Source organism: Heptranchias perlo, unplaced genomic scaffold, assembly GCF_035084215.1.
Source record: "Heptranchias perlo isolate sHepPer1 unplaced genomic scaffold, sHepPer1.hap1 HAP1_SCAFFOLD_532, whole genome shotgun sequence".
Classification (NCBI taxonomy): Eukaryota; Metazoa; Chordata; class Chondrichthyes; order Hexanchiformes; family Hexanchidae; genus Heptranchias; species Heptranchias perlo.
Genome location: NW_027139551.1, coordinates 76,947 through 96,542, shown reverse-complemented (window position 1 = coordinate 96,542; position 19,596 = coordinate 76,947). Strand labels below are relative to the sequence as shown.

The following is a 19,596-nucleotide window of genomic DNA, read 5'->3' as shown; positions in this document are numbered from 1 at the left end:
GTGACGGTTCTCCCACAGTGCTGTTAGGAAGGGAGTTCCAGGATTTTGACCCAGCGACGATGAAGGAACGGCGATATATTTCCAAGTCGGGATGGTGTGTGACTTGGAGGGGAACGTGCAGGTGGTGTTGTTCTCATGTGCCTGCTGCCCTTGTCCTTCTAGGTGGTAGAGGTCGCGGGTTTGGGAGGTGCTGTCGAAGAAGCCTTGGCGAGTTGCTGCAGTGCATCCTGTGGATGGTCCACACTGCAGCCACGGTGCGCCGGTGGTGAAGGGAGTGAATGTTTAGGGTGGTGGATGGGGTGCCAATCAAGCGGGCTGCTTTGTCCTGGATGGTGTCGAGCTTCTTGAGTGTTGTTGGAGCTGCACTCATCCAGGCAAGTGGAGAGTATTCCATCACACTCCTGACTTGTGCCTTGTAGATGGTGGAAAGGCTTTGGGGAGTCAGGAGGTGAGTCACTCGCCGCAGAATACCCAGCCTCTGACCTGCTCTCGTAGCCACAGTATTTATACGGCTGGTCCAGTTCAGTTTCTGGTCAATGGTGACCCCCAGGATGTTGATGGTGGGGGATTCGGCGATGGTAATGCCATTGAATGTCAAGGGGAGGTGGTTAGACTCTCTCTCGTTGGAGATGGTCATTGTCTGGCACGAACGTCACTGTACAAACGGAAGTTCTTTTTGATTAGTAACATTCGGCACAGAAGAAGGCCATTCGGCCCCTCGAGCCTGTTCCGCCATTCAATTAGATCACGGCTGATCTGATCCTGAGTCGCTCTTCGTGGAGATAAGAGGCGGAGAGGTTCAGGAGGGAATTCCAGAGCTCAGGGCCCCGGGTGGCTGAAGGCACGGCCCGCCAGCGGTGGGGTGGAGGGAGTGGGCGTCCAGAGGGGGATGCAAGGCTCCTCTCTCTGATGGAGACTGGGTGGGAGCAGTGGGTCAGACACGGTCCTCTCACCCTCTGGGGGCCTGGGGAAGGACTCGTCTCCGAGAGGAATCGCTGGACGAGAAAAGACCCAGGTCCATCGGAGTTCGCGTTCGAGCGCCCTGGGAGTCGCAGGATACGAGGAGAGTGGAGTTGTCGACTGATTACAGCAATCAATCCCTATCAGTTAGTCTGCAACGGACCCAGACAGGAGATGGAGCTCGTCACCCAGTGGTGGAAAGCTCTGGGAACCATAGGACGAAAGCCACCTGTTCATCCCACGCCCGCCCCCGCTTAAAAAGACAGAACTTGCATTGATCTTAAGCACCTTTCACGACCTCAGGGCGTCCTGAAGCCAATGAGATACTTGTCGCTGTTGTAATGTGGGGAACGCGGCAGCCAATCTCGCACAGCAAGATCCCACAAACAGCCGTGAGATAAACGACCAGATCATCTGTTTTCAGATGTTGGTTAATTGATAAATATCGGCCCCCAGGATATTGGGGAGACCTCCCCTCCCCTGCTCTTCTTCCAATAGTGGCCGTGGGATCTTTTACATCCACCCGAGAGGGGCAGACGGGGCCCTCGGTTTAACGTCTCTGTCCCTCTCACTCTCTCCCCCTCTCTCTGTTGTCTCCGAATTTTTCTTGATCGAAAAGTACTTTGAAATATTTCAGTCTCACTGCTTAAAATAACAATTCACATTCCATTATGGGGCTCGAGTCCTAGAGGATATCCATCTCCCTCCGACAGTGCAGCACTCCCTCAGTACTGGGACCGGGGAGTGTGGGCCTGGATTATGGGGCTCGAGTCCCAGAGTATATCCATCTCCCTCCGACAGTGCAGCACTCCCTCAGTACTGGGACCGGGGAGTGTGGGCCTGGATTATGGGGCTCGAGTCCTAGAGTATATCCATCTACCTCCGACAGTGCAGCAATCCCTCAGTACTGGGACCGGGGAGTGTGGGCCTGGATTATGGGGCTCGAGTCCTAGAGTATATCCATCTCCCTCCGACAGTGCAGCACTCCCTCAGTACTGGGACCGGGGAGTGTGGGCCTGGATTATGGGCTCAAGTCCTAGAGTATATCCATCTCCCTCCGACAGTGCAGCACTCCCTCAGTACTGGGACCGGGGAGTGTGGGCCTGGATTATGGGCTCGAGTCCTAGAGTATATCCATCTCCCTCCGACAGTGCAGCACTCCCTCAGTACTGGGACCGGGGAGTGTGGGCCTGGATTATGGGCTCAAGTCCTAGAGTATATCCATCTCCCTCCGACAGTGCAGCACTCCCTCAGTACTGGGACCGGGGAGTGTGGGCCTGGATTATGGGGCTCGAGTCCTAGAGTATATCCATCTCCCTCCGACAGTGCAGCACTCCCTCAGTCCTGGGACCGGGGAGTGTGGGCCTGGATTATGGGGCTCAAGTCCTAGAGTATATCCATCTACCTCCGACAGTGCAGCACTCCCTCAGTACTGGGACCGGGGGAGTGTGGGCCTGGATTATGGGGCTCGAGTCCTAGAGTATATCCATCTCCCTCCGACAGTGCAGCACTCCCTCAGTACTGGGACCGGGGAGTGTGGGCCTGGATTATGGGCTCGAGTCCTAGAGTATATCCATCTACCTCCGACAGTGCAGCACTCCCTCAGTACTGGGACCGGGGAGTGTGGGCCTGGATTATGGGGCTCGAGTCCTAGAGTATATCCATCTCCCTCCGACAGTGCAGCACTCCCTCAGTACTGGGACCGGGGAGTGTGGGCCTGGATTAAGGGGCTCGGGTCCTAGAGTATATCCATCTACCTCCGACAGTGCAGCACTCCCTCAGTACTGGGGACCCGGGGAGTGTGGGCCTGGATTATGGGGCTCGAGTCCTAGAGTATATCCATCTACCTCCGACAGTGCAGCACTCCCTCAGTACTGGGACCGGGGAGTGTGGGCCTGGATTATGGGCTCAAGTCCTAGAGTATATCCATCTCCCTCCGACAGTGCAGCACTCCCTCAGTACTGGGACCGGGGAGTGTGGGCCTGGATTATGGGGCTCGAGTCCTAGAGTATATCCATCTACCTCCGACAGTGCAGCACTCCCTCAGTACTGGGACCGGGGAGTGTGGGCCTGGATTATGGGGCTCGAGTCCTAGAGTATATCCATCTCCCTCCGACAGTGCAGCACTCCCTCAGTACTGGGACCGGGGAGTGTGGGCCTGGATTATGGGGCTCGAGTCCTCGAGTATATCCATCTGCCTCCGACAGTGCAGCGCTCCCTCAGTACTGGGACCGGGGAGTGTGGGCCTGGATTATGGGGCTCGAGTCCTAGAGTATATCCATCTCCCTCCGACAGTGCAGCGCTCCCTCAGTACTGGGGACCGGGGAGTGTGGGCCTGGATTATGGGGCTCAAGTCCTAGAGTATATCCATCTCCCTCCGACAGTGCAGCGCTCCCTCAGTACTAGTACTGGGACCGGGGAGTGTGGGCCTGGATTATGGGGCTCAAGTCCTAGAGTATATCCATCTCCCTCCGACAGTGCAGCACTCCCTCAGTACTGGGACCGGGGAGTGTGGGCCTGGATTATGGGGCTCAAGTCCTAGAGTATATCCATCTCCCTCCGACAGTGCAGCACTCCCTCAGTACTGGGACCGGGGAGTGTGGGCCTGGATTATGGGGCTCGAGTCCTAGAGTATATCCATCTACCTCCGACAGTGCAGCACTCCCTCAGTACTGGGACCGGGGAGTGTGGGCCTGGATTATGGGCTCAAGTCCTAGAGTATATCCATCTACCTCCGACAGTGCAGCACTCCCTCAGTACTGGGACCGGGGAGTGTGGGCCTGGATTATGGGGCTCGAGTCCTAGAGTATATCCATCTCCCTCCGACAGTGCAGCACTCCCTCAGTACTGGGACCGGGGAGTGTGGGCCTGGATTATGGGGCTCGAGTCCTAGAGTATATCCATCTCCCTCCGACAGTGCAGCACTCCCTCAGTACTGGGACCGGGGAGTGTGGGCCTGGATTATGGGGCTCAGGTCCTAGAGTATATCCATCTCCCTCCGACAGTGCAGCACTCCCTCAGTACTGGGACCGGGGAGTGTGGGCCTGGATTATGGGGCTCGAGTCCTAGAGTATATCCATCTACCTCCGACAGTGCAGCACTCCCTCAGTACTGGGACCGGGGAGTGTGGGCCTGGATTATGGGGCTCGAGTCCTAGAGTATATCCATCTCCCTCCGACAGTGCAGCACTCCCTCAGTACTGGGACCGGGGAGTGTGGGCCTGGATTATGGGGCTCAGGTCCTAGAGTATATCCATCTCCCTCCGACAGTGCAGCACTCCCTCAGTACTGGGACCGGGGAGTGTGGGCCTGGATTATGGGGCTCGAGTCCTCGAGTATATCCATCTCCCTCCGACAGTGCAGCACTCCCTCAGTACTGGGACCGGGGAGTGTGGGCCTGGATTATGGGCTCAAGTCCTAGAGTATATCCATCTACCTCCGACAGTGCAGCACTCCCTCAGTACTGGGACCGGGGAGTGTGGGCCTGGATTATGGGGCTCGAGTCCTAGAGTATATCCATCTCCCTCCGACAGTGCAGCACTCCCTCAGTACTGGGACCGGGGAGTGTGGACCTGGATTATGGGGCTCGAGTCCTAGAGTATATCCATCTCCCTCCGACAGTGCAGCACTCCCTCAGTACTGGGACCGGGGAGTGTGGGCCTGGATTATGGGGCTCGAGTCCTAGAGTATATCCATCTCCCTCCGACAGTGCAGCACTCCCTCAGTACTGGGACCGGGGAGTGTGGGCCTGGATTATGGGGCTCAGGTCCTAGAGTATATCCATCTCCCTCCGACAGTGCAGCACTCCCTCAGTACTGGGACCGGGGAGTGTGGGCCTGGATTATGGGGCTCGAGTCCTAGAGTATATCCATCTCCCTCCGACAGTGCAGCACTCCCTCAGTACTGGGACCGGGGGAGTGTGGGCCTGGATTATGGGGCTCGAGTCCTAGAGTATATCCATCTCCCTCCGACAGTGCAGCACTCCCTCAGTACTGGGACCGGGGAGTGTGGGCCTGGATTATGGGGCTCAAGTCCTAGAGTATATCCATCTCCCTCCGACAGTGCAGCACTCCCTCAGTACTGGGACCGGGGAGTGTGGGCCTGGATTATGGGGCTCGAGTCCTAGAGTATATCCATCTACCTCCGACAGTGCAGCACTCCCTCAGTACTGGGACCGGGGAGTGTGGGCCTGGATTATGGGGCGCGAGTCTCCGGAGTGGGGCCTCTTGACCCCTGCCTCTGCTCGATCTGCTCGTGGGGGTGGCGGAGTGGGGAGAGCACGGTCCTGTCAAACCGTGTGATCAGACAAGACACCGGTGAGTGGAGAGTCACGGAAACAGGGTACAGACAAACCACTGACGTCCGGCAGAGACAGCAACCATCGTTTATTGATCAGACACTTCTTTGTACACAGTCAGCGGGCGACAGATTGCGGAGGTTACATATCGAAGCAGTCAATCGGACGGGGGGGGTGGCAGGAGAGAGAGAGAGGGAGGCAGAAAGGGAGAGAGAGAGAGAGAGAGTCAGAGTCAGAGAGAGGGAGACAGAGAGGAGGAGGGAGAGAGAGAGAGAGAGTCAGAGAGAGAGAGAGAGAGTCAGAGAGAGGAAGACAGAGAGGAGGAGGGAGAGAGAGAGTGAGAGTCAGAGTGAGAGAGTCAGAGAGAGAGAGACAGAGAGGGGGAGAGAGAGAGAAAGAGAGTGAGAGTCAGAGTGAGAGAGTCAGAGAGAGAGAGACAGAGAGGGGGAGAGAGAGAGAAAGAGAGTGAGAGTCAGAGTGAGAGAGTCAGAGAGAGAGAGACAGAGAGGGGGAGAGAGAGAGAAGGGGAGAGATAAAGAAAGAGAGAGTCAGAGTCAGAGTGAGAGGGAGTGATCGTCAGAGAGAGAGAGAGGGTCAGAGAGAGAGTGAGAGTCAGAATGAGAGAGTCAGAAAGAGAGGGAGTGATAGAGAGGGAGAGTGATAGTCAGAGAGGGAGAGTGTCAGAGAGAGTGTGAGAGAGTGAGAGTCAGAGAGGGAGAGAGTCAGAGAAAGAGTGTGAGAGAGTGAGAGTCAGAGGGAGAGAGTCAGAGAGAGAGAGTGTGAGTCAGAGAGGGAGAGTCAGAGAGAGAGTGATAGAGGGAGACAGAGAGTAAGAGTCAGAGAGTGTGAGAGTCAGAGAGGGAGAGAGAGTGATAGTCAGAGAGGGAGAGAGTCAGAAAGAGAGAATGTGAGAGTGAGAGAGTCAGAGAGAGAGTGAGAGAGACAGGGAGAAAGAGACGGAGAGAGAGCGAGCGAGCGAGAGGGAGAGAGAGAGAGGGAGTGGGGGAGGGAGTGATCAGATAAACTGATTAACAAAAATTTTTCGGAATGAGTCCTTTTGCATCTGAACTTTCCCACATGATGAAGGGACAATATTTCGTCGTTCCGGCCTTCTGCCCCCTCCACAAGGTGCCGATTCTCGCTGGGGTCCAGATCTGACCCGGGTTCCCTCCGGTCCCTCATCCCGCGTACAACCGGGACTGGGCGGGCTATTCGACCACAGGTGCATCACACCCAATCCTGCTCCTGCTCCCGTCACTGGACAGCGACTGGAGGCAGGGCGCCCTGGGCTCATCTCCCGCCCCGGATCCAATGCGTGGTCGGGGGGGGGCGCGCCATTGTCGGCCCAACATCCCCCCCAAACCGGGTGGGATCGGGGGTAACTCAGCACAGGCCCGGGGACGGAGCCTGGGCCTCTCCTGCTCGGTGTGAGGGGCTCAGTCCCACACCGGGTGGGATCGGGGGTAACTCAGCACAGGCCCGGGGACGGAGCCTGGGCCTTTCCTGCTCGGTTGCGAGGCGGGGGGGCGCTCAGACCTGGTTGGCTCACATTCGACCAGCAAAAACCCCGTGCGAAGGGGGTCCGGGGGGCGGGGGGCGGGGGGGGGGAGAGGTGAGCAGGGCAGGGGGTCAGAGGGGAGGGTGGGGTCGCAGGTCACGGGTTCGCTCGAACACATCCGCTCCAAGCTAACGGCAGCCGCGCCCCCTTCAGGCCGTCCATCACCATTGCACCCCTGCTCCCCCTTTTTCAACGGCGCCCCAGGGGGAAGAGGCCAGTCGCCCCAGATTTCTCAGGGTCGGGGTGTGGTGGGGGGGTGGGGTCAGTCACGGCTGCCAGCCTCCTGCCGCGACGGGGAGGCCTCCTTGCTGGGGGACCGGGGCACGGAAGGGCTGGGCCTGGCCGCGACGCCTCCGCAGTCGCACGGCCCGCCGGCCGGGCTCGTACGGACAGGTGGGAGGGTGGGGGGGTGCCGCTCGGGTCAGAAAGGGGGGCCCCGGGCCGGGGGGGTAAAATAAATTAAATCCTGGTCTTGGCGGGCGGGTGGCCGGGCCCCCCGTCTCGCTCGTGGGCCCCCCCCCCCCTCGGCTGGGGTCGGAGTCGCCTCGTTCTCCGATGCTGCCCTGGGGCCGCGTTCTGCCCGAAGGGCGAGCTGTCCTGGGGGGGGGGCGCGGCGCGGCGCGGCGCGACACGACGTGTGACGCGACGCCCCCTGTGTGAGTCCGACAGAGATCCTCGAGGGGCCCCCCGCTCTCCTCCCTCGCGTTCTCCAAACCTCAGACGACCACAGCACGGTCTCTCTGTCTGTCTCCCCCCCCCCCACCCCCGGATCTGTCGACCTCCCCCTTTCGAAGTGTTCATCTGCCCCCAGCCCCCTTTCCCCACCCCCCACCGCGCCCGAACCAGCCAGAGGCCAGCGAACAGCACAGAGCCCATGAGGTCGCAGGGTCTCTCTTAAAGGGGCCTGGTGACGGTTCGGTGCGGGGACCAGGCCATGGGGTCACCCCACCCTCGGCCCAAGGTCGCCTCCACCTTTGACGTCCTCTCGTCACCTAAGCGGCCGGTGTGGGACGTCGCCCGGGAGAGAGAGAGAGAGGGGGGGCCCGGTCACGGATGGTGTGGGACGTCCCTCCCCCCGGGAGAGGGGAGACGAAAAAAAAAATGCTCCCGAGCCAGAGCCCCCTGCTCTGGGAGGGCATCGGAACCGGTCTGCGACGCCCCCCGTGGTTGAATAACACACCCCCCCGCAATGGGGAGACTCCTTCGGGGTGATGGGGGAACGGGGCTGGGAGGGGCGCAGGGCAACAACGGGGTCCTGACGGGGCTGCTGGGTCCGTGGGGAGAGTTCTCGCCGTTGGCAACGTGCAAAGAAGCAGCAGGAGGGGAGAGGGAGGGGAGGGGAGAGGGAGAGGGGGAGGGAGGGGGAGAGAGAGGGGGAGGAGGGGAGGGGAGAGGGAGGGGAGGGAGAGAGGGGGAGGGAGAGGGAGGGGGAGAGAGAGGGGGAGGAGGGGGAGAGGGGGAGAGGGAGAGGGAGGGAGAGGGAGGGGGAGAGGGGGAGAGGGAGAGGGGGAGGGAGAGGGGGAGGGAGAGGGGGAGGGGGAGGAGGGGGAGAGAGAGGGGGAGGAGGGGAAGGGGAGAGGGAGAGAGGGGGAGGGAGAGGGGAGGGGAGGGAGAGGAGGGGGAGAGAGGGGGAGAGAGAGGGGGAGGAGGGGAGGGGGAGGGGAGGGGGAAAGAGGGGGAGGGGGGAGTGGAGGGGGAGAGAGGGACAGAGAGGAGGGGAGGGGAGAGGAGGGGAGGAGGGGAGGGGGAGTGGAGGGGATGGGGAGAGGGGGAGTGGAGGGGAGGGGAGAACAGGGGGAGGAGGAGAGGGGGAGAGACGGAGAGGAGGGAAGGGGAGAGGAGGGGCGGGGAGAGGAGGGGAGGGGGAGAGGAGGAGAGGGGGAGAGGGGAGGGGGGAGGGGGAGTGGAGGGGAGGGGGAGTGGAGGGGAGGGGGAGTGGAGTGGAGGGGAGGGGGAGTGGAGGGGAGAAGAGGGGGAGGAGGAGAGGGGGAGGTGGGGAGGGGGAGAGGAGGGGTGGAGGGGAGAAGAGGGGGAGGAGGAGAGGGGGAGGAGGGGAGGGGGAGATGTGGGGAAAGGACCAGACCGAAAGACGACTCCACACGGAGAGGGGACGAATGGGCCCAGCACAGTCCGCAGAGACCGGGGCCCGGACCCCCCCGCGGTGGGGGGCCAGCCCCCCCTCCCTCTCCCCCTCCCCCCACCCCGGTACTCTCAGGCTCCCCGAGGCCCGGCCACGCTCCAGGTCGGGCCTGCGCTCAGCGGGGGCACTGGAGGGGCCTGTCGGCGGCCTGGCAGGGCAGGTGGCAGGCCAGCTCGAAGGCCCGGGCGAAGGCCTCGGGGCAGTGCGGGCACCGGAAGGCCGGCTGCCGCTGGTCTGGGAGGCGGCAGCGGTGCTTCAGCAGGTGGACGAGCTGCGGGAAGCTCCTGTCGCACAGGTCGCAGACGTGGGGCTCGCGCGGGGGGGCCGGGGCCGGGGCCTGCGGGGGGTCCGGGCCTGGGGCCTGTGGTGGTGGATCCAGGCCCTGCGGGGGGTCCAGGCCCCGGGCCTGCGGCGCATCCAGGGCCTGTGGTGGATCCAAGGCCTGTCGAGGGTCCAGGCCCCGGGCCTGCGGTGGATCCAGGGCCTGCAGGGGATCCAGGCCCTGCGGGGAGTCCAGGCCCCGGGCCTGTGGTGGATCCAGGGCCTGTGGTGGATCCAAGGCCTGTCGAGGGTCCAGGCCCCGGGCCTGTGGTGCATCCAAGGCCTGCAGGGGATCCAGGCCCTGCGGGGAGTCCAGGCCCCGGGCCTGTGGTGGATCCAGGGCCTGTGGTGGATCCAAGGCCTGCAGGGGATCCAGGCCCTGCGGGGGGTCCAGGCCCCGCGGCGGGGGGCCCAGGCCCCGGGGGGCGGCCTCCCCCTCCGGGCCTTGCCCGCCGCCCAGGCCCCGGGAGGCCCGGCAGTGCCGGCTCTGGTGGCCCCGCAGGCCCGACAGCACCTTGAAGGCCTTGCCGCAGGCGGGGCAGGCGAAGGGCCGGAGCTGGGAGTGGGTGCGGCGGTGCCGGCCCAGCATGGAGGATCGGGTGAAGCCCTTGCCGCAGGCGGCGCAGACGTAGGGCCGCTCGCCCGTGTGGAGCCGGGCGTGCTGGTCCAGGTCCCGGCCGCTCTTGAAGGCCCGGGGGCAGGCCGGGCAGCGGTGGGGGGCCCGGTCCGAGTGAGAGCGGCAGTGCCGAGCCAGCTCGTACGGGTAGCGGAAGCCCTTGCCGCAGGACGGGCAGAGGTGGCGCGGCGGCTGCGGCCGGTGCCTCGTCTGGTGCTTGAGGAGGTAGGAGGCGGTCTTGAAGGACTTGCCGCAGGAGCTGCAGGGGTAGGGCGTCTGGTCGGTGTGCGTGCGCCGGTGCTGCGCCAGGTAGTGCGGCCTCTTGAACCGCTTGTCGCACAGCGGGCACGGGTACGGCGCCTCGTCGGTGTGGGTGAAGCGGTGCCGCAGCAGCTCGTACGAGTTGACGAAGCCCTTGCCGCAGGCGGGGCAGGCGAAGGGCCGCTCGCCCGTGTGGCTGCGCTGGTGCCGCAGCAGGTGCGAGGCCCGGTTGTAGCTGCGGCCGCAGTCGGCGCAGGCGTAGGCCGCCGGCGGGGGGCCGCCCTCCCCCCCGGGGGGGCCGTGGCCCGCGTCCCGGTGGGCCTGCAGCTCGCCCGAGGCCGCGAAGGACAGGTGGCAGCCGGCGCAGCGGAACGGGCCCCGCCCGGCGTGGCCCTGCAGGTGGTGGCGCGCCAGGGCCTCCCGGTCGGCGAAGGCCTTGCCGCAGACGGCGCACTTGGGGTCCCGGCTGTGCCGGGGCGGCGGCGGCGGCGGCTGAGGGGGCGGCGGCGCCCCTCCCCCCTCCGGGGGCGCCTCGGGGCCGGCGGGGGACGCGGCCGCGGCCGCGGGTTTCTGGTGCAGCCGGCGGTGCCGGTGCAGCGTGCCGGGGTCGCGGAAGCCCTTGCCGCAGTCGGGGCAGACGTAGGGCCGCTCGCCGGTGTGGCCGTAGGCGTGCCGCAGCAGGTGGGCCGAGCGGCTGTAGCCTTTGCCGCAGACGGTGCAGCGGAAGGGGCGGCGCCGGGCAGCGTGGCAGCGCAGGTGGCGCTCCAGCTCCGCCGGGGCCCCGAAGCTGCGGCGGCACACGGGGCAGCGGTGGGGGCGGCCGGGGTCGTGGACCTGCCGGTGACGGGCCAGCTCGTAGCGCTCCTTGAAGGCCTTGCCGCACTCGCCGCAGGGGAAGGCCCGGGGGCGGGCGTGGCGGCGCCGGTGCTTCTGGAGGTACCAGGGCGTGGCAAAGCGCTTGCCGCAGATCGGGCAGCCGTACGGGCGCTGGCGGTCAGCGCCGGACACGCACCAGTGCCGGGACAGGGCCTCGGGGAGGTGGAAGCCCTGCCCGCAGGCCTGGCACCGGTGGGCCGCGGGCCGCGCCTCGCCGTCCCGCTCCTCCTCCGCCTCCTCCTCCCCCTCCCCCTCCCCCTCCCGGCCGGCGCCCGGCTCGGCCGGCCCCCGCGGGCAGCAGTGGCGGGCCAGCACCTGGAAGTGCCAGAAAGCCCGGCCGCAGGAGGAGCAGATGAAGGGGGTCCGGGGCGGGTGGGACTCGCGGTGCCAGGCTCGCTGCCAGGGCCGGCGGAAGCGCCGGCCGCAGTCTGAGCACCGGTACGGGCGGGCGGGCGGGAGGGCTCGCGCCGCGTCCCCGCGCTCCATCGCGTCCCGACGTGGGGGTGGGGCTCGGGTGGGGTCTCGCGGATCGACGGCCAGCTCCCGGGATTCCGCTCAGACGTCTGCGGCCGCCGCCCCCGCCCCCACCGCCGCCCAGAAAAAAAAAAAAACGTCCCGCTTCACCTCAGCATCGAGAGTGCGACGGCGTCATTCCCGAGGGGGCCCACCCTCCCCGCTCCCGGAATACGTGCGGGCTCGCCGGTCCGAAAGCAGGAGGTCGCGCCCTCCCCCTCCTCCTCCTCCTCCTCCTCCTCTCTCCCCGCGCCCGCTTCGGGGGTATCACCGACGGGGCGAGACCCGCCACCCCCCCCCCGCGCCGAGAGTCGATCGGTTCGCTCGCCCGCCCACGCCCGGGAGTCAGCGGTCGCCCACGATCCGGCCTTGGCGGCGTCTTTTTGCGTGCGTCCTTCCTCTCTCGCGGCCCGCCCCCTCGTGGGAGGAGGGGGAGGGGGACCCCCCTCCCCGGCTCTTCACGTGGCGTTCGAGGGATTGGCGTCCCGCGCCGTCATGGCGTGCAGCGGGAGCGGGTGGCGGCGTCGCCGTCCGTATACGCGCAAACCGCCCGAGGTCCGCCGCCTTTACGCCCGACGAGTCTCGGTCGAGTTACAGCGCCTGCCCCCCGCACCGGGGAAAGGGCGTCGGCAACGGGTGTTGGCAGAACGAGCGCCCCAGGGTCAGCGTCCAGACGGCCCGTCTCTCGGCCGTTTCCTCAGCTCGCCCGTCTCTCGTGGCACCAACCTGTGCCCTGCATCGATCCGTGGCGGACTGGAGGGAGTCTTCTCTACGGCAGGACTGCGAAGAGACAACACAAGTTAACGTTCACTCCAAACACAGCGCAAGCACTCCCGAGTTCAGAGAACACACAGCACGAACACTCCCGAGTTCAGAGAACACACAGCACGAACACTCCCGAGTTCAGAGAACACACAGCGCGAACACTCCCGAGTTCAGAGAACACACAGCACGAACACTCCCGAGTTCAGAGAACACACAGCGCGAACACTCCCGAGTTCAGAGAACACACAGCACGAACACTCCCGAGTTCAGAGAACACACAGCGCGAACACTCCTGAGTTCAGAGAACACACAGCACGAACACTCCCGAGTTCAGAGAACACACAGCACGAACACTCCCGAGTTCAGAGAACACACAGCGCGAACACTCCCGAGTTCAGAGAACACACAGCACGAACACTCCCGAGTTCAGAGAACACACAGCGCGAACACTCCCGAGTTCAGAGAACACACAGCGCTAACACTCCCGAGTTCAGAGAACACACAGCACGAACACTCCCGAGTTCAGAGAACACACAGCACGAACACTCCCGAGTTCAGAGAACACACAGCACGAACACTCCCGAGTTCAGAGAACACACAGCGCGAACACTCCCGAGTTCAGAGAACACACAGCGCTGACACTCCCGAGTTCAGACAACACACAGCACGAACACTCCCGAGTTCAGAGAACACACAGCACGAACACTCCCGAGTTCAGAGAACACACAGCACGAACACTCCCGAGTTCAGAGAACACACAGCACGAACACTCCCGAGTTCAGACAACACACAGCACGAACACTCCCGAGTTCAGAGAACACACAGCGCGAACACTCCCGAGTTCAGAGAACACACAGCGCGAACACTCCCGAGTTCAGAGAACACACAGCACGAACACTCCCGAGTTCAGAGAACACACAGCACGAACACTCCCGAGTTCAGAGAACACACAGCACGAACACTCCCGAGTTCAGAGAACACACAGCGCGAACACTCCCGAGTTCAGAGAACACACAGCACGAACACTCCCGAGTTCAGAGAACACACAGCGCTGACACTCCCGAGTTCAGACAACACACAGCACGAACACTCCCGAGTTCAGACAACACACAGCACGAACACTCCCGAGTTCAGAGAACACACAGCACGAACACTCCCGAGTTCAGAGAACACACAGCACGAACACTCCCGAGTTCAGAGAACGCACAGCGCTAACACTCCCGAGTTCAGACAACACACAGCACAAACACTCCCGAGTTCAGAGAACACACAGCACGAACACTCCCGAGTTCAGAGAACACACAGCACGAACACTCCCGAGTTCAGAGAACACACAGCGCGAGCACTCCCGAGTTCAGATTGTCCATCTCTCTCACTGTCCCAGTTGATATATTTATTCATATATATTCCTGTATATACACTGATATTAATCCCTGATTATCCCCCTCTCTCTCTCACTGTCCCAGTTTATATATTTATTGATATATTCCTGTATATACACTGATATTAATCCCTGATTATCCCTCTCTCTCTCACTGTCCCAGTTTATATATTTATTGATATATTCCTGTATATACACTGATATTAATCCCTGATTATCCCTCTCTCTCTCTCACTGTCCCAGTTTATATATTTATTGATATATTCCTGTATATACACTGATATTAATCCCTGATTATCCCTCTCTCTCTCACTGTCCCAGTTTATATATTTATTGATATATTCCTGTATAGACACTGATATTAATCCCTGATTATCCCCCTCTCTCTCTCACTGTCCCAGTTTATATATTTATTGATATATTCCTGTACATACACTGATATTAATCCCTGATTATCCCTCTCTCTCTCTCACTGTCCCAGTTTATATATTTATTGATATATTCCTGTATATACACTGATATTAATCCCTGATTATCCCCCTCTCTCTCACTGTCCCAGTTTATATATTTATTGATATATTCCTGTATATACACTGATATTAATCCCTGATTATCCCCCTCTCTCTCTCTCACTGTCCCAGTTTATATATTTATTGATATATTCCTGTAAAAACACTGATATTAATCCCTGATTATCCCCCTCTCTCTCACTGTCCCAGTTTATATATTTATTGATATATTCCTGTATATACACTGATATTAATCCCTGATTATCCCTCTCTCTCTCACTGTCCCAGTTTATATATTTATTGATATATTCCTGTATATACACTGATATTAATCCCTGATTATCCCCCTCTCTCTCTCACTGTCCCAGTTTATATATTTATTGATATATTCCTGTATATACACTGATATTAATCCCTGATTATCCCTCTCTCTCTCTCACTGTCCCAGTTTATATATTTATTGATATATTCCTGTATATACACTGATATTAATCCCTGATTATCCCCCTCTCTCTCTCTCACTGTCCCAGTTTATATATTTATTGACATATTCCTGTAAAAACACTGATATTAATCCCTGATTATCCCTCTCTCTCTCACTGTCCCAGTTTATATATTTATTGATATATTCCTGAATATACACTGATATTAATCCCTGATTATCCCTCTCTCTCTCTCTCTCTCACTGTCCCAGTTTATATATTTATTGTTATATTCCTGTAAAAACACTGATATTAATCCTTGATTATCCCTCTCTCTCTCACTGTCCCAGTTTATATATTTATTGATATATTCCTGTATATACACTGATATTAATCCCTGATAATCCCCCTCTCTCTCTCACTGTCCCAGTTTATATATTTATTGATATATGACTGTATATACACTGATATTAATCCCTGATTATCTCTCTCTCTCACTGTCCCAGTTTATATATTTATTGATATATTCCTGTATATACACTGATATTAATCCCTGATTATCCCTCTCTCTGTCTCTGTCCAAGTTTATATATTTATTGATATATTCCTGTATACACTGATATTAATCCCTGATTATCCCTCTCTCTCTCTCACTGTCCCAGTTTATATATTTATTGATATATTCCTGTATACACTGATATTAATCCCTGATTATCCCTCTCTCTGTCTCTGTCCAAGTTTATATATTAATTTATATATTCCTGTATACACTGATATTAATCCATGATTATCCCCCTCTCACTCTCACTGTCCCAGTTTATCTATTTATTGATATATTCCGATGGAGACACTGATATTAATCCCTGATTATCCCCCTCTCCATCTCACTGTCCCAGTTTATATGTTTATTGATATATTCCTGTATATACACTGATATTAATCCCTGATTATCCCTCTCTCTCTCTCTCTCACTGTCCCAGTTTATATATTTATTGATATATTCCTGTATATACACTGATATTAATCCCTGATTATCCCTCTCTCTCTCTCTCTCACTGTCCCAGTTTATATATTTATTGATATATTCCTGTATATACACTGATATTAATCCCTGATTATCCCCCTCTCTCTCACTGTCCCAGTTTATATATTTATTGATATATTCCTGTATGTACACTGATATTAATACCTGATTATCCCTCTCTCTCTCTGTCCCAGTTTATATATTTATTGATATATTCCTGTATATACACTGATATTAATCCCTGATTATCCCCCTCTCTCTCTGTCACTGTCCCACTTCATATATTTATTGATATATTCCTGTACATGCACTGATATTAATCCCTGATTATCCCCCTGTCTCTCACTGTCCCAGTTTATAAATTTATTGATATATTGCTGTATATACACTGATATTAATCCCTGATTATCACTCTCTCTCTGTCACTGTCCCACTTTATATATTTATTGATATATATCTGTATACACACTGATATTAATCCCTGATTATCCCCCTGTCTCTCTCACTGTCCCAGTTTATATATTTATTGATATATTCCTGTCTGTACACTGATATTAATCCCTGATTATCTCTCTCTCTCTCACTGTCCCAGTTGATATATTTATTGATATATTCCTGTATATACACTGATATTAATCCCTGATTATCCCCCTCTCTCACAGTCCCAGTTTATATATTTATTGATATTTTCCTGTATATACACTGATATTAATCCCTGATTATCCCTCTCTCTCTCACTGTCCCAGTTTATATATTTATTGATATATTCCTGTATATACAGATATTAATCCCTGATTATCCCTCTCTCTCTCTCTCTGTCCCAGTTTATATATTTATTGATATATTCCTGTATATACACTGATATTAATCCCTGATTATCCTTCTCTCTCTCACTGTCCCAGTTTATATATTTATTGATATATTCCTGTATATCCAGATATTAATCCCTGATTATCCCTCTCTCTCTCTCTCTCTGTCCCAGTTTATATATTTATTGATATATTCCTGTATATACACTGATATTAATCCATGATTATCCCCCTCTCTCTCACTGTCCCCGTTTATATATTTATTGATATATTCCTGTATATACACTGATATTAATCCCTGATTATCCCCCTCTCTCTCTCACTGTCCCAGTTTACATATTTATTGATATATTCCTGTATCTACACTGATATTAATCCCTGATTATCCCCCTCTCTCTCTCACTGTCCCAGTTTATATATTTGTTGATATGTTCCTTAAGATACAGATATTAATCCCTGATTATCCCTCTCTCTCTCTCACTGTCCCAGTTTATATATTTGTTGATATCTTCCTGTATATACACTGATATTAATCCCTGATTATCCCTCTCTCTCTCTCTCACTGTCCCAGTTTATATATTTATTGATATATTCCTGTATATATACTGATATTAATCCCTGATTATCCCCCTCTCTCTCTCACTGTCCCAGTTTATATATTTATTGATATATTCCTGTATATACACTGATATTAATCCCTGATTATCCCTCTCTCTCTCTCACTGTCCCAGTTTATATATTTATTGATAAATTCCTGCATATACACTGATATTAATCCCTGATTTTCCCCCTCTCTCTCACTGTCCCACTTTATATATTTATTGACATATTCCTGTAAAAACACTGATATTAATCCCTGATTATCCCTCTCTCTCTCTCACTGTCCCAGTTTATATATTTATTGATATATTCCTGTATGTACACTGATATTAATCCCTGATTATCCCTCTCTCTCTCTGTCCCAGTTTATATATTTATTGATATATTCCTGTATATGTACTGATATTAATCCCTGATTATCCCTCTCTCTCTCTGTCCCAGTTTATATATTTATTGATATATTCCAGTATATACACTGATATTAATCCCTGATTATCCCTCTCTCTCTCTCTCACTGTCCCAGTTTATATATTTATTGATATATTCCTGTATATACACTGATATTAATCCCTGATTATCCCCCTCTCTCTCTCACTGTCCCAGTTTATATATTTATTGATATATTCCTGTATATACACTGATATTAATCCCTGATTATCCCTCTCTCTCTCTCTCTCTGTCCCAGTTTATATATTTATTGATATATTCCTGTATATACACTGATATTAATCCCTGATTATCTCTCTCTCTCTCACTGTCCCAGTTTATATATTTATTGATATATTCCTGTATATACACTGATATTAATCCCTGATTATCCCTCTCTCTCTCTGTCCCAGTTTATAAATTTATTGATATATTCCTGTATATACACTGATATTAATCCCTGATTATCCCCCTCTCTCTCTGTCACTGTCCCACTTTATATATTTATTGATATATTCCTGTATACACACTGATATTAATGCCTGATTATCCCCCTGTCTCTCTCACTGTCCCAGTTTATATATTTATTGATACATTCCTGTACATACACTGATATTAATCCCTGATTATCCCCCTGTCTCTCACTGTCCCAGTTTATAAATTTATTGATATATTGCTGTATATACACTGATATTAATCCCTGATTATCCCTCTCTCTCTGTCATTGTCCCACTTTATATATTTATTGATATATGTCTGTATACACACTCATATTAATCCCTGATTATCCCCCTCTCTCTCTCTGTCCCAGTTTATATATTTGTTGATATATTCCTGTATTTTCACTGATATTAATCCCTGATTATCCCTCTCTCTCTCTCACTGTCCCAGTTGATATATTTATTGATATATTCCTGTAAAGACACTGATATTAATCCCTGATTATCCCCCTCTCTCTCTCACTGTCCCAGTTTACATATTTATTGATGTATTCCTGTATCTACACTGATATTAATCCCTGATTATCCCCCTCTCTCTCTCTCACTGTCCCAGTTTATATATTTGTTGATATGTTCCTTTATATACAGATGTTAATCCCTGATTATCCCTCTCTCTCTCTCTCTGTCCCAGTTTATATATTTGTTGATATCTTCCTGTATATACACTGATATTAATCCCTGATTATCCCTCTGTCTCTATCACTGTCCCAGTTTATATATTTATTGATATATTCCTGTCGATACACTGATATTAATCCCTGATTATCCCTCTCTCTCTCACTGTCCCAGTTTATATATTTATTGATATATTCCTGTATATACACTGATATTAATCCCTGATTATCCCTCTCTCTCTCACTGTCCCAGTTTATATATTTATTGAAATATTCCTGTATATACACTGATATTAATCCCTGATTATCCCCCTCTCTCTCTCACTGTCCCAGTTTATATATTCTTTGATATATTCCTGTATATACACTGATATTAATCCCTGATTATCCCCCTCTCTCTCACTGTCCCAGTTCATATATTTATTGATATATTCCTGTATATACACTGATATTAATCCCTGATTTTCCCCCTCTCTCTCACTGTCCCACTTTATATATTTATTGATATATTCCTGTAAAGACACTGATATTAATCCCTGATTATCCCTCTCTCTCACTATCCCAGTTGATATATTTATTGATATATTCCTGTATAGACACTGATATTAATCCCTGATTATCCCCCTCTCTCTCACAGTCCCAGTTTATATATTTATTGATATTTTCCTGTATATACACTGATATTAATCCCTGATTATCCCTCTCTCTCTCTGTCCCAGTTTATATATTTATTGATATATTCCTGTATATACAGATATTAATCCCTGATTATCCCCCTCTCTCTCTCTCTCTGTCCCAGTTTATATATTTATTGATATATTCCTGTATATGCACTGATATTAATCCCTGATTATCCCTCTCTCTCTCACTGTCCCAGTTTATATATTTATTGATATATTCCTGTATATACAGATATTAATCCCTGATTATCCCTCTCTCTCTCTCTCTCTGTCCCAGTTTATATATTTATTGATATATTCCTGTATATACACTGATATTAATCCA

At 54.5% G+C, this 19,596-nt stretch overlaps 1 protein-coding gene across 1 annotated transcript in view; it reads right to left on the bottom strand.

The window, feature by feature from the left end:
- Positions 1-8,982: 8,982 nt before the first annotated feature.
- Positions 8,983-19,596, bottom strand: part of LOC137315079 (zinc finger protein 271-like) — an 83,022-nt gene continuing 72,408 nt past the window's right edge. The window contains exon 2 of the mRNA XM_067980024.1: positions 8,983-12,321. Coding sequence (XP_067836125.1) covers positions 9,070-11,514 — 2,445 coding nt within the window. The 5' untranslated portion in view covers positions 11,515-12,321 and the 3' untranslated portion in view covers positions 8,983-9,069. The remainder of the gene's footprint in view (positions 12,322-19,596) is intronic.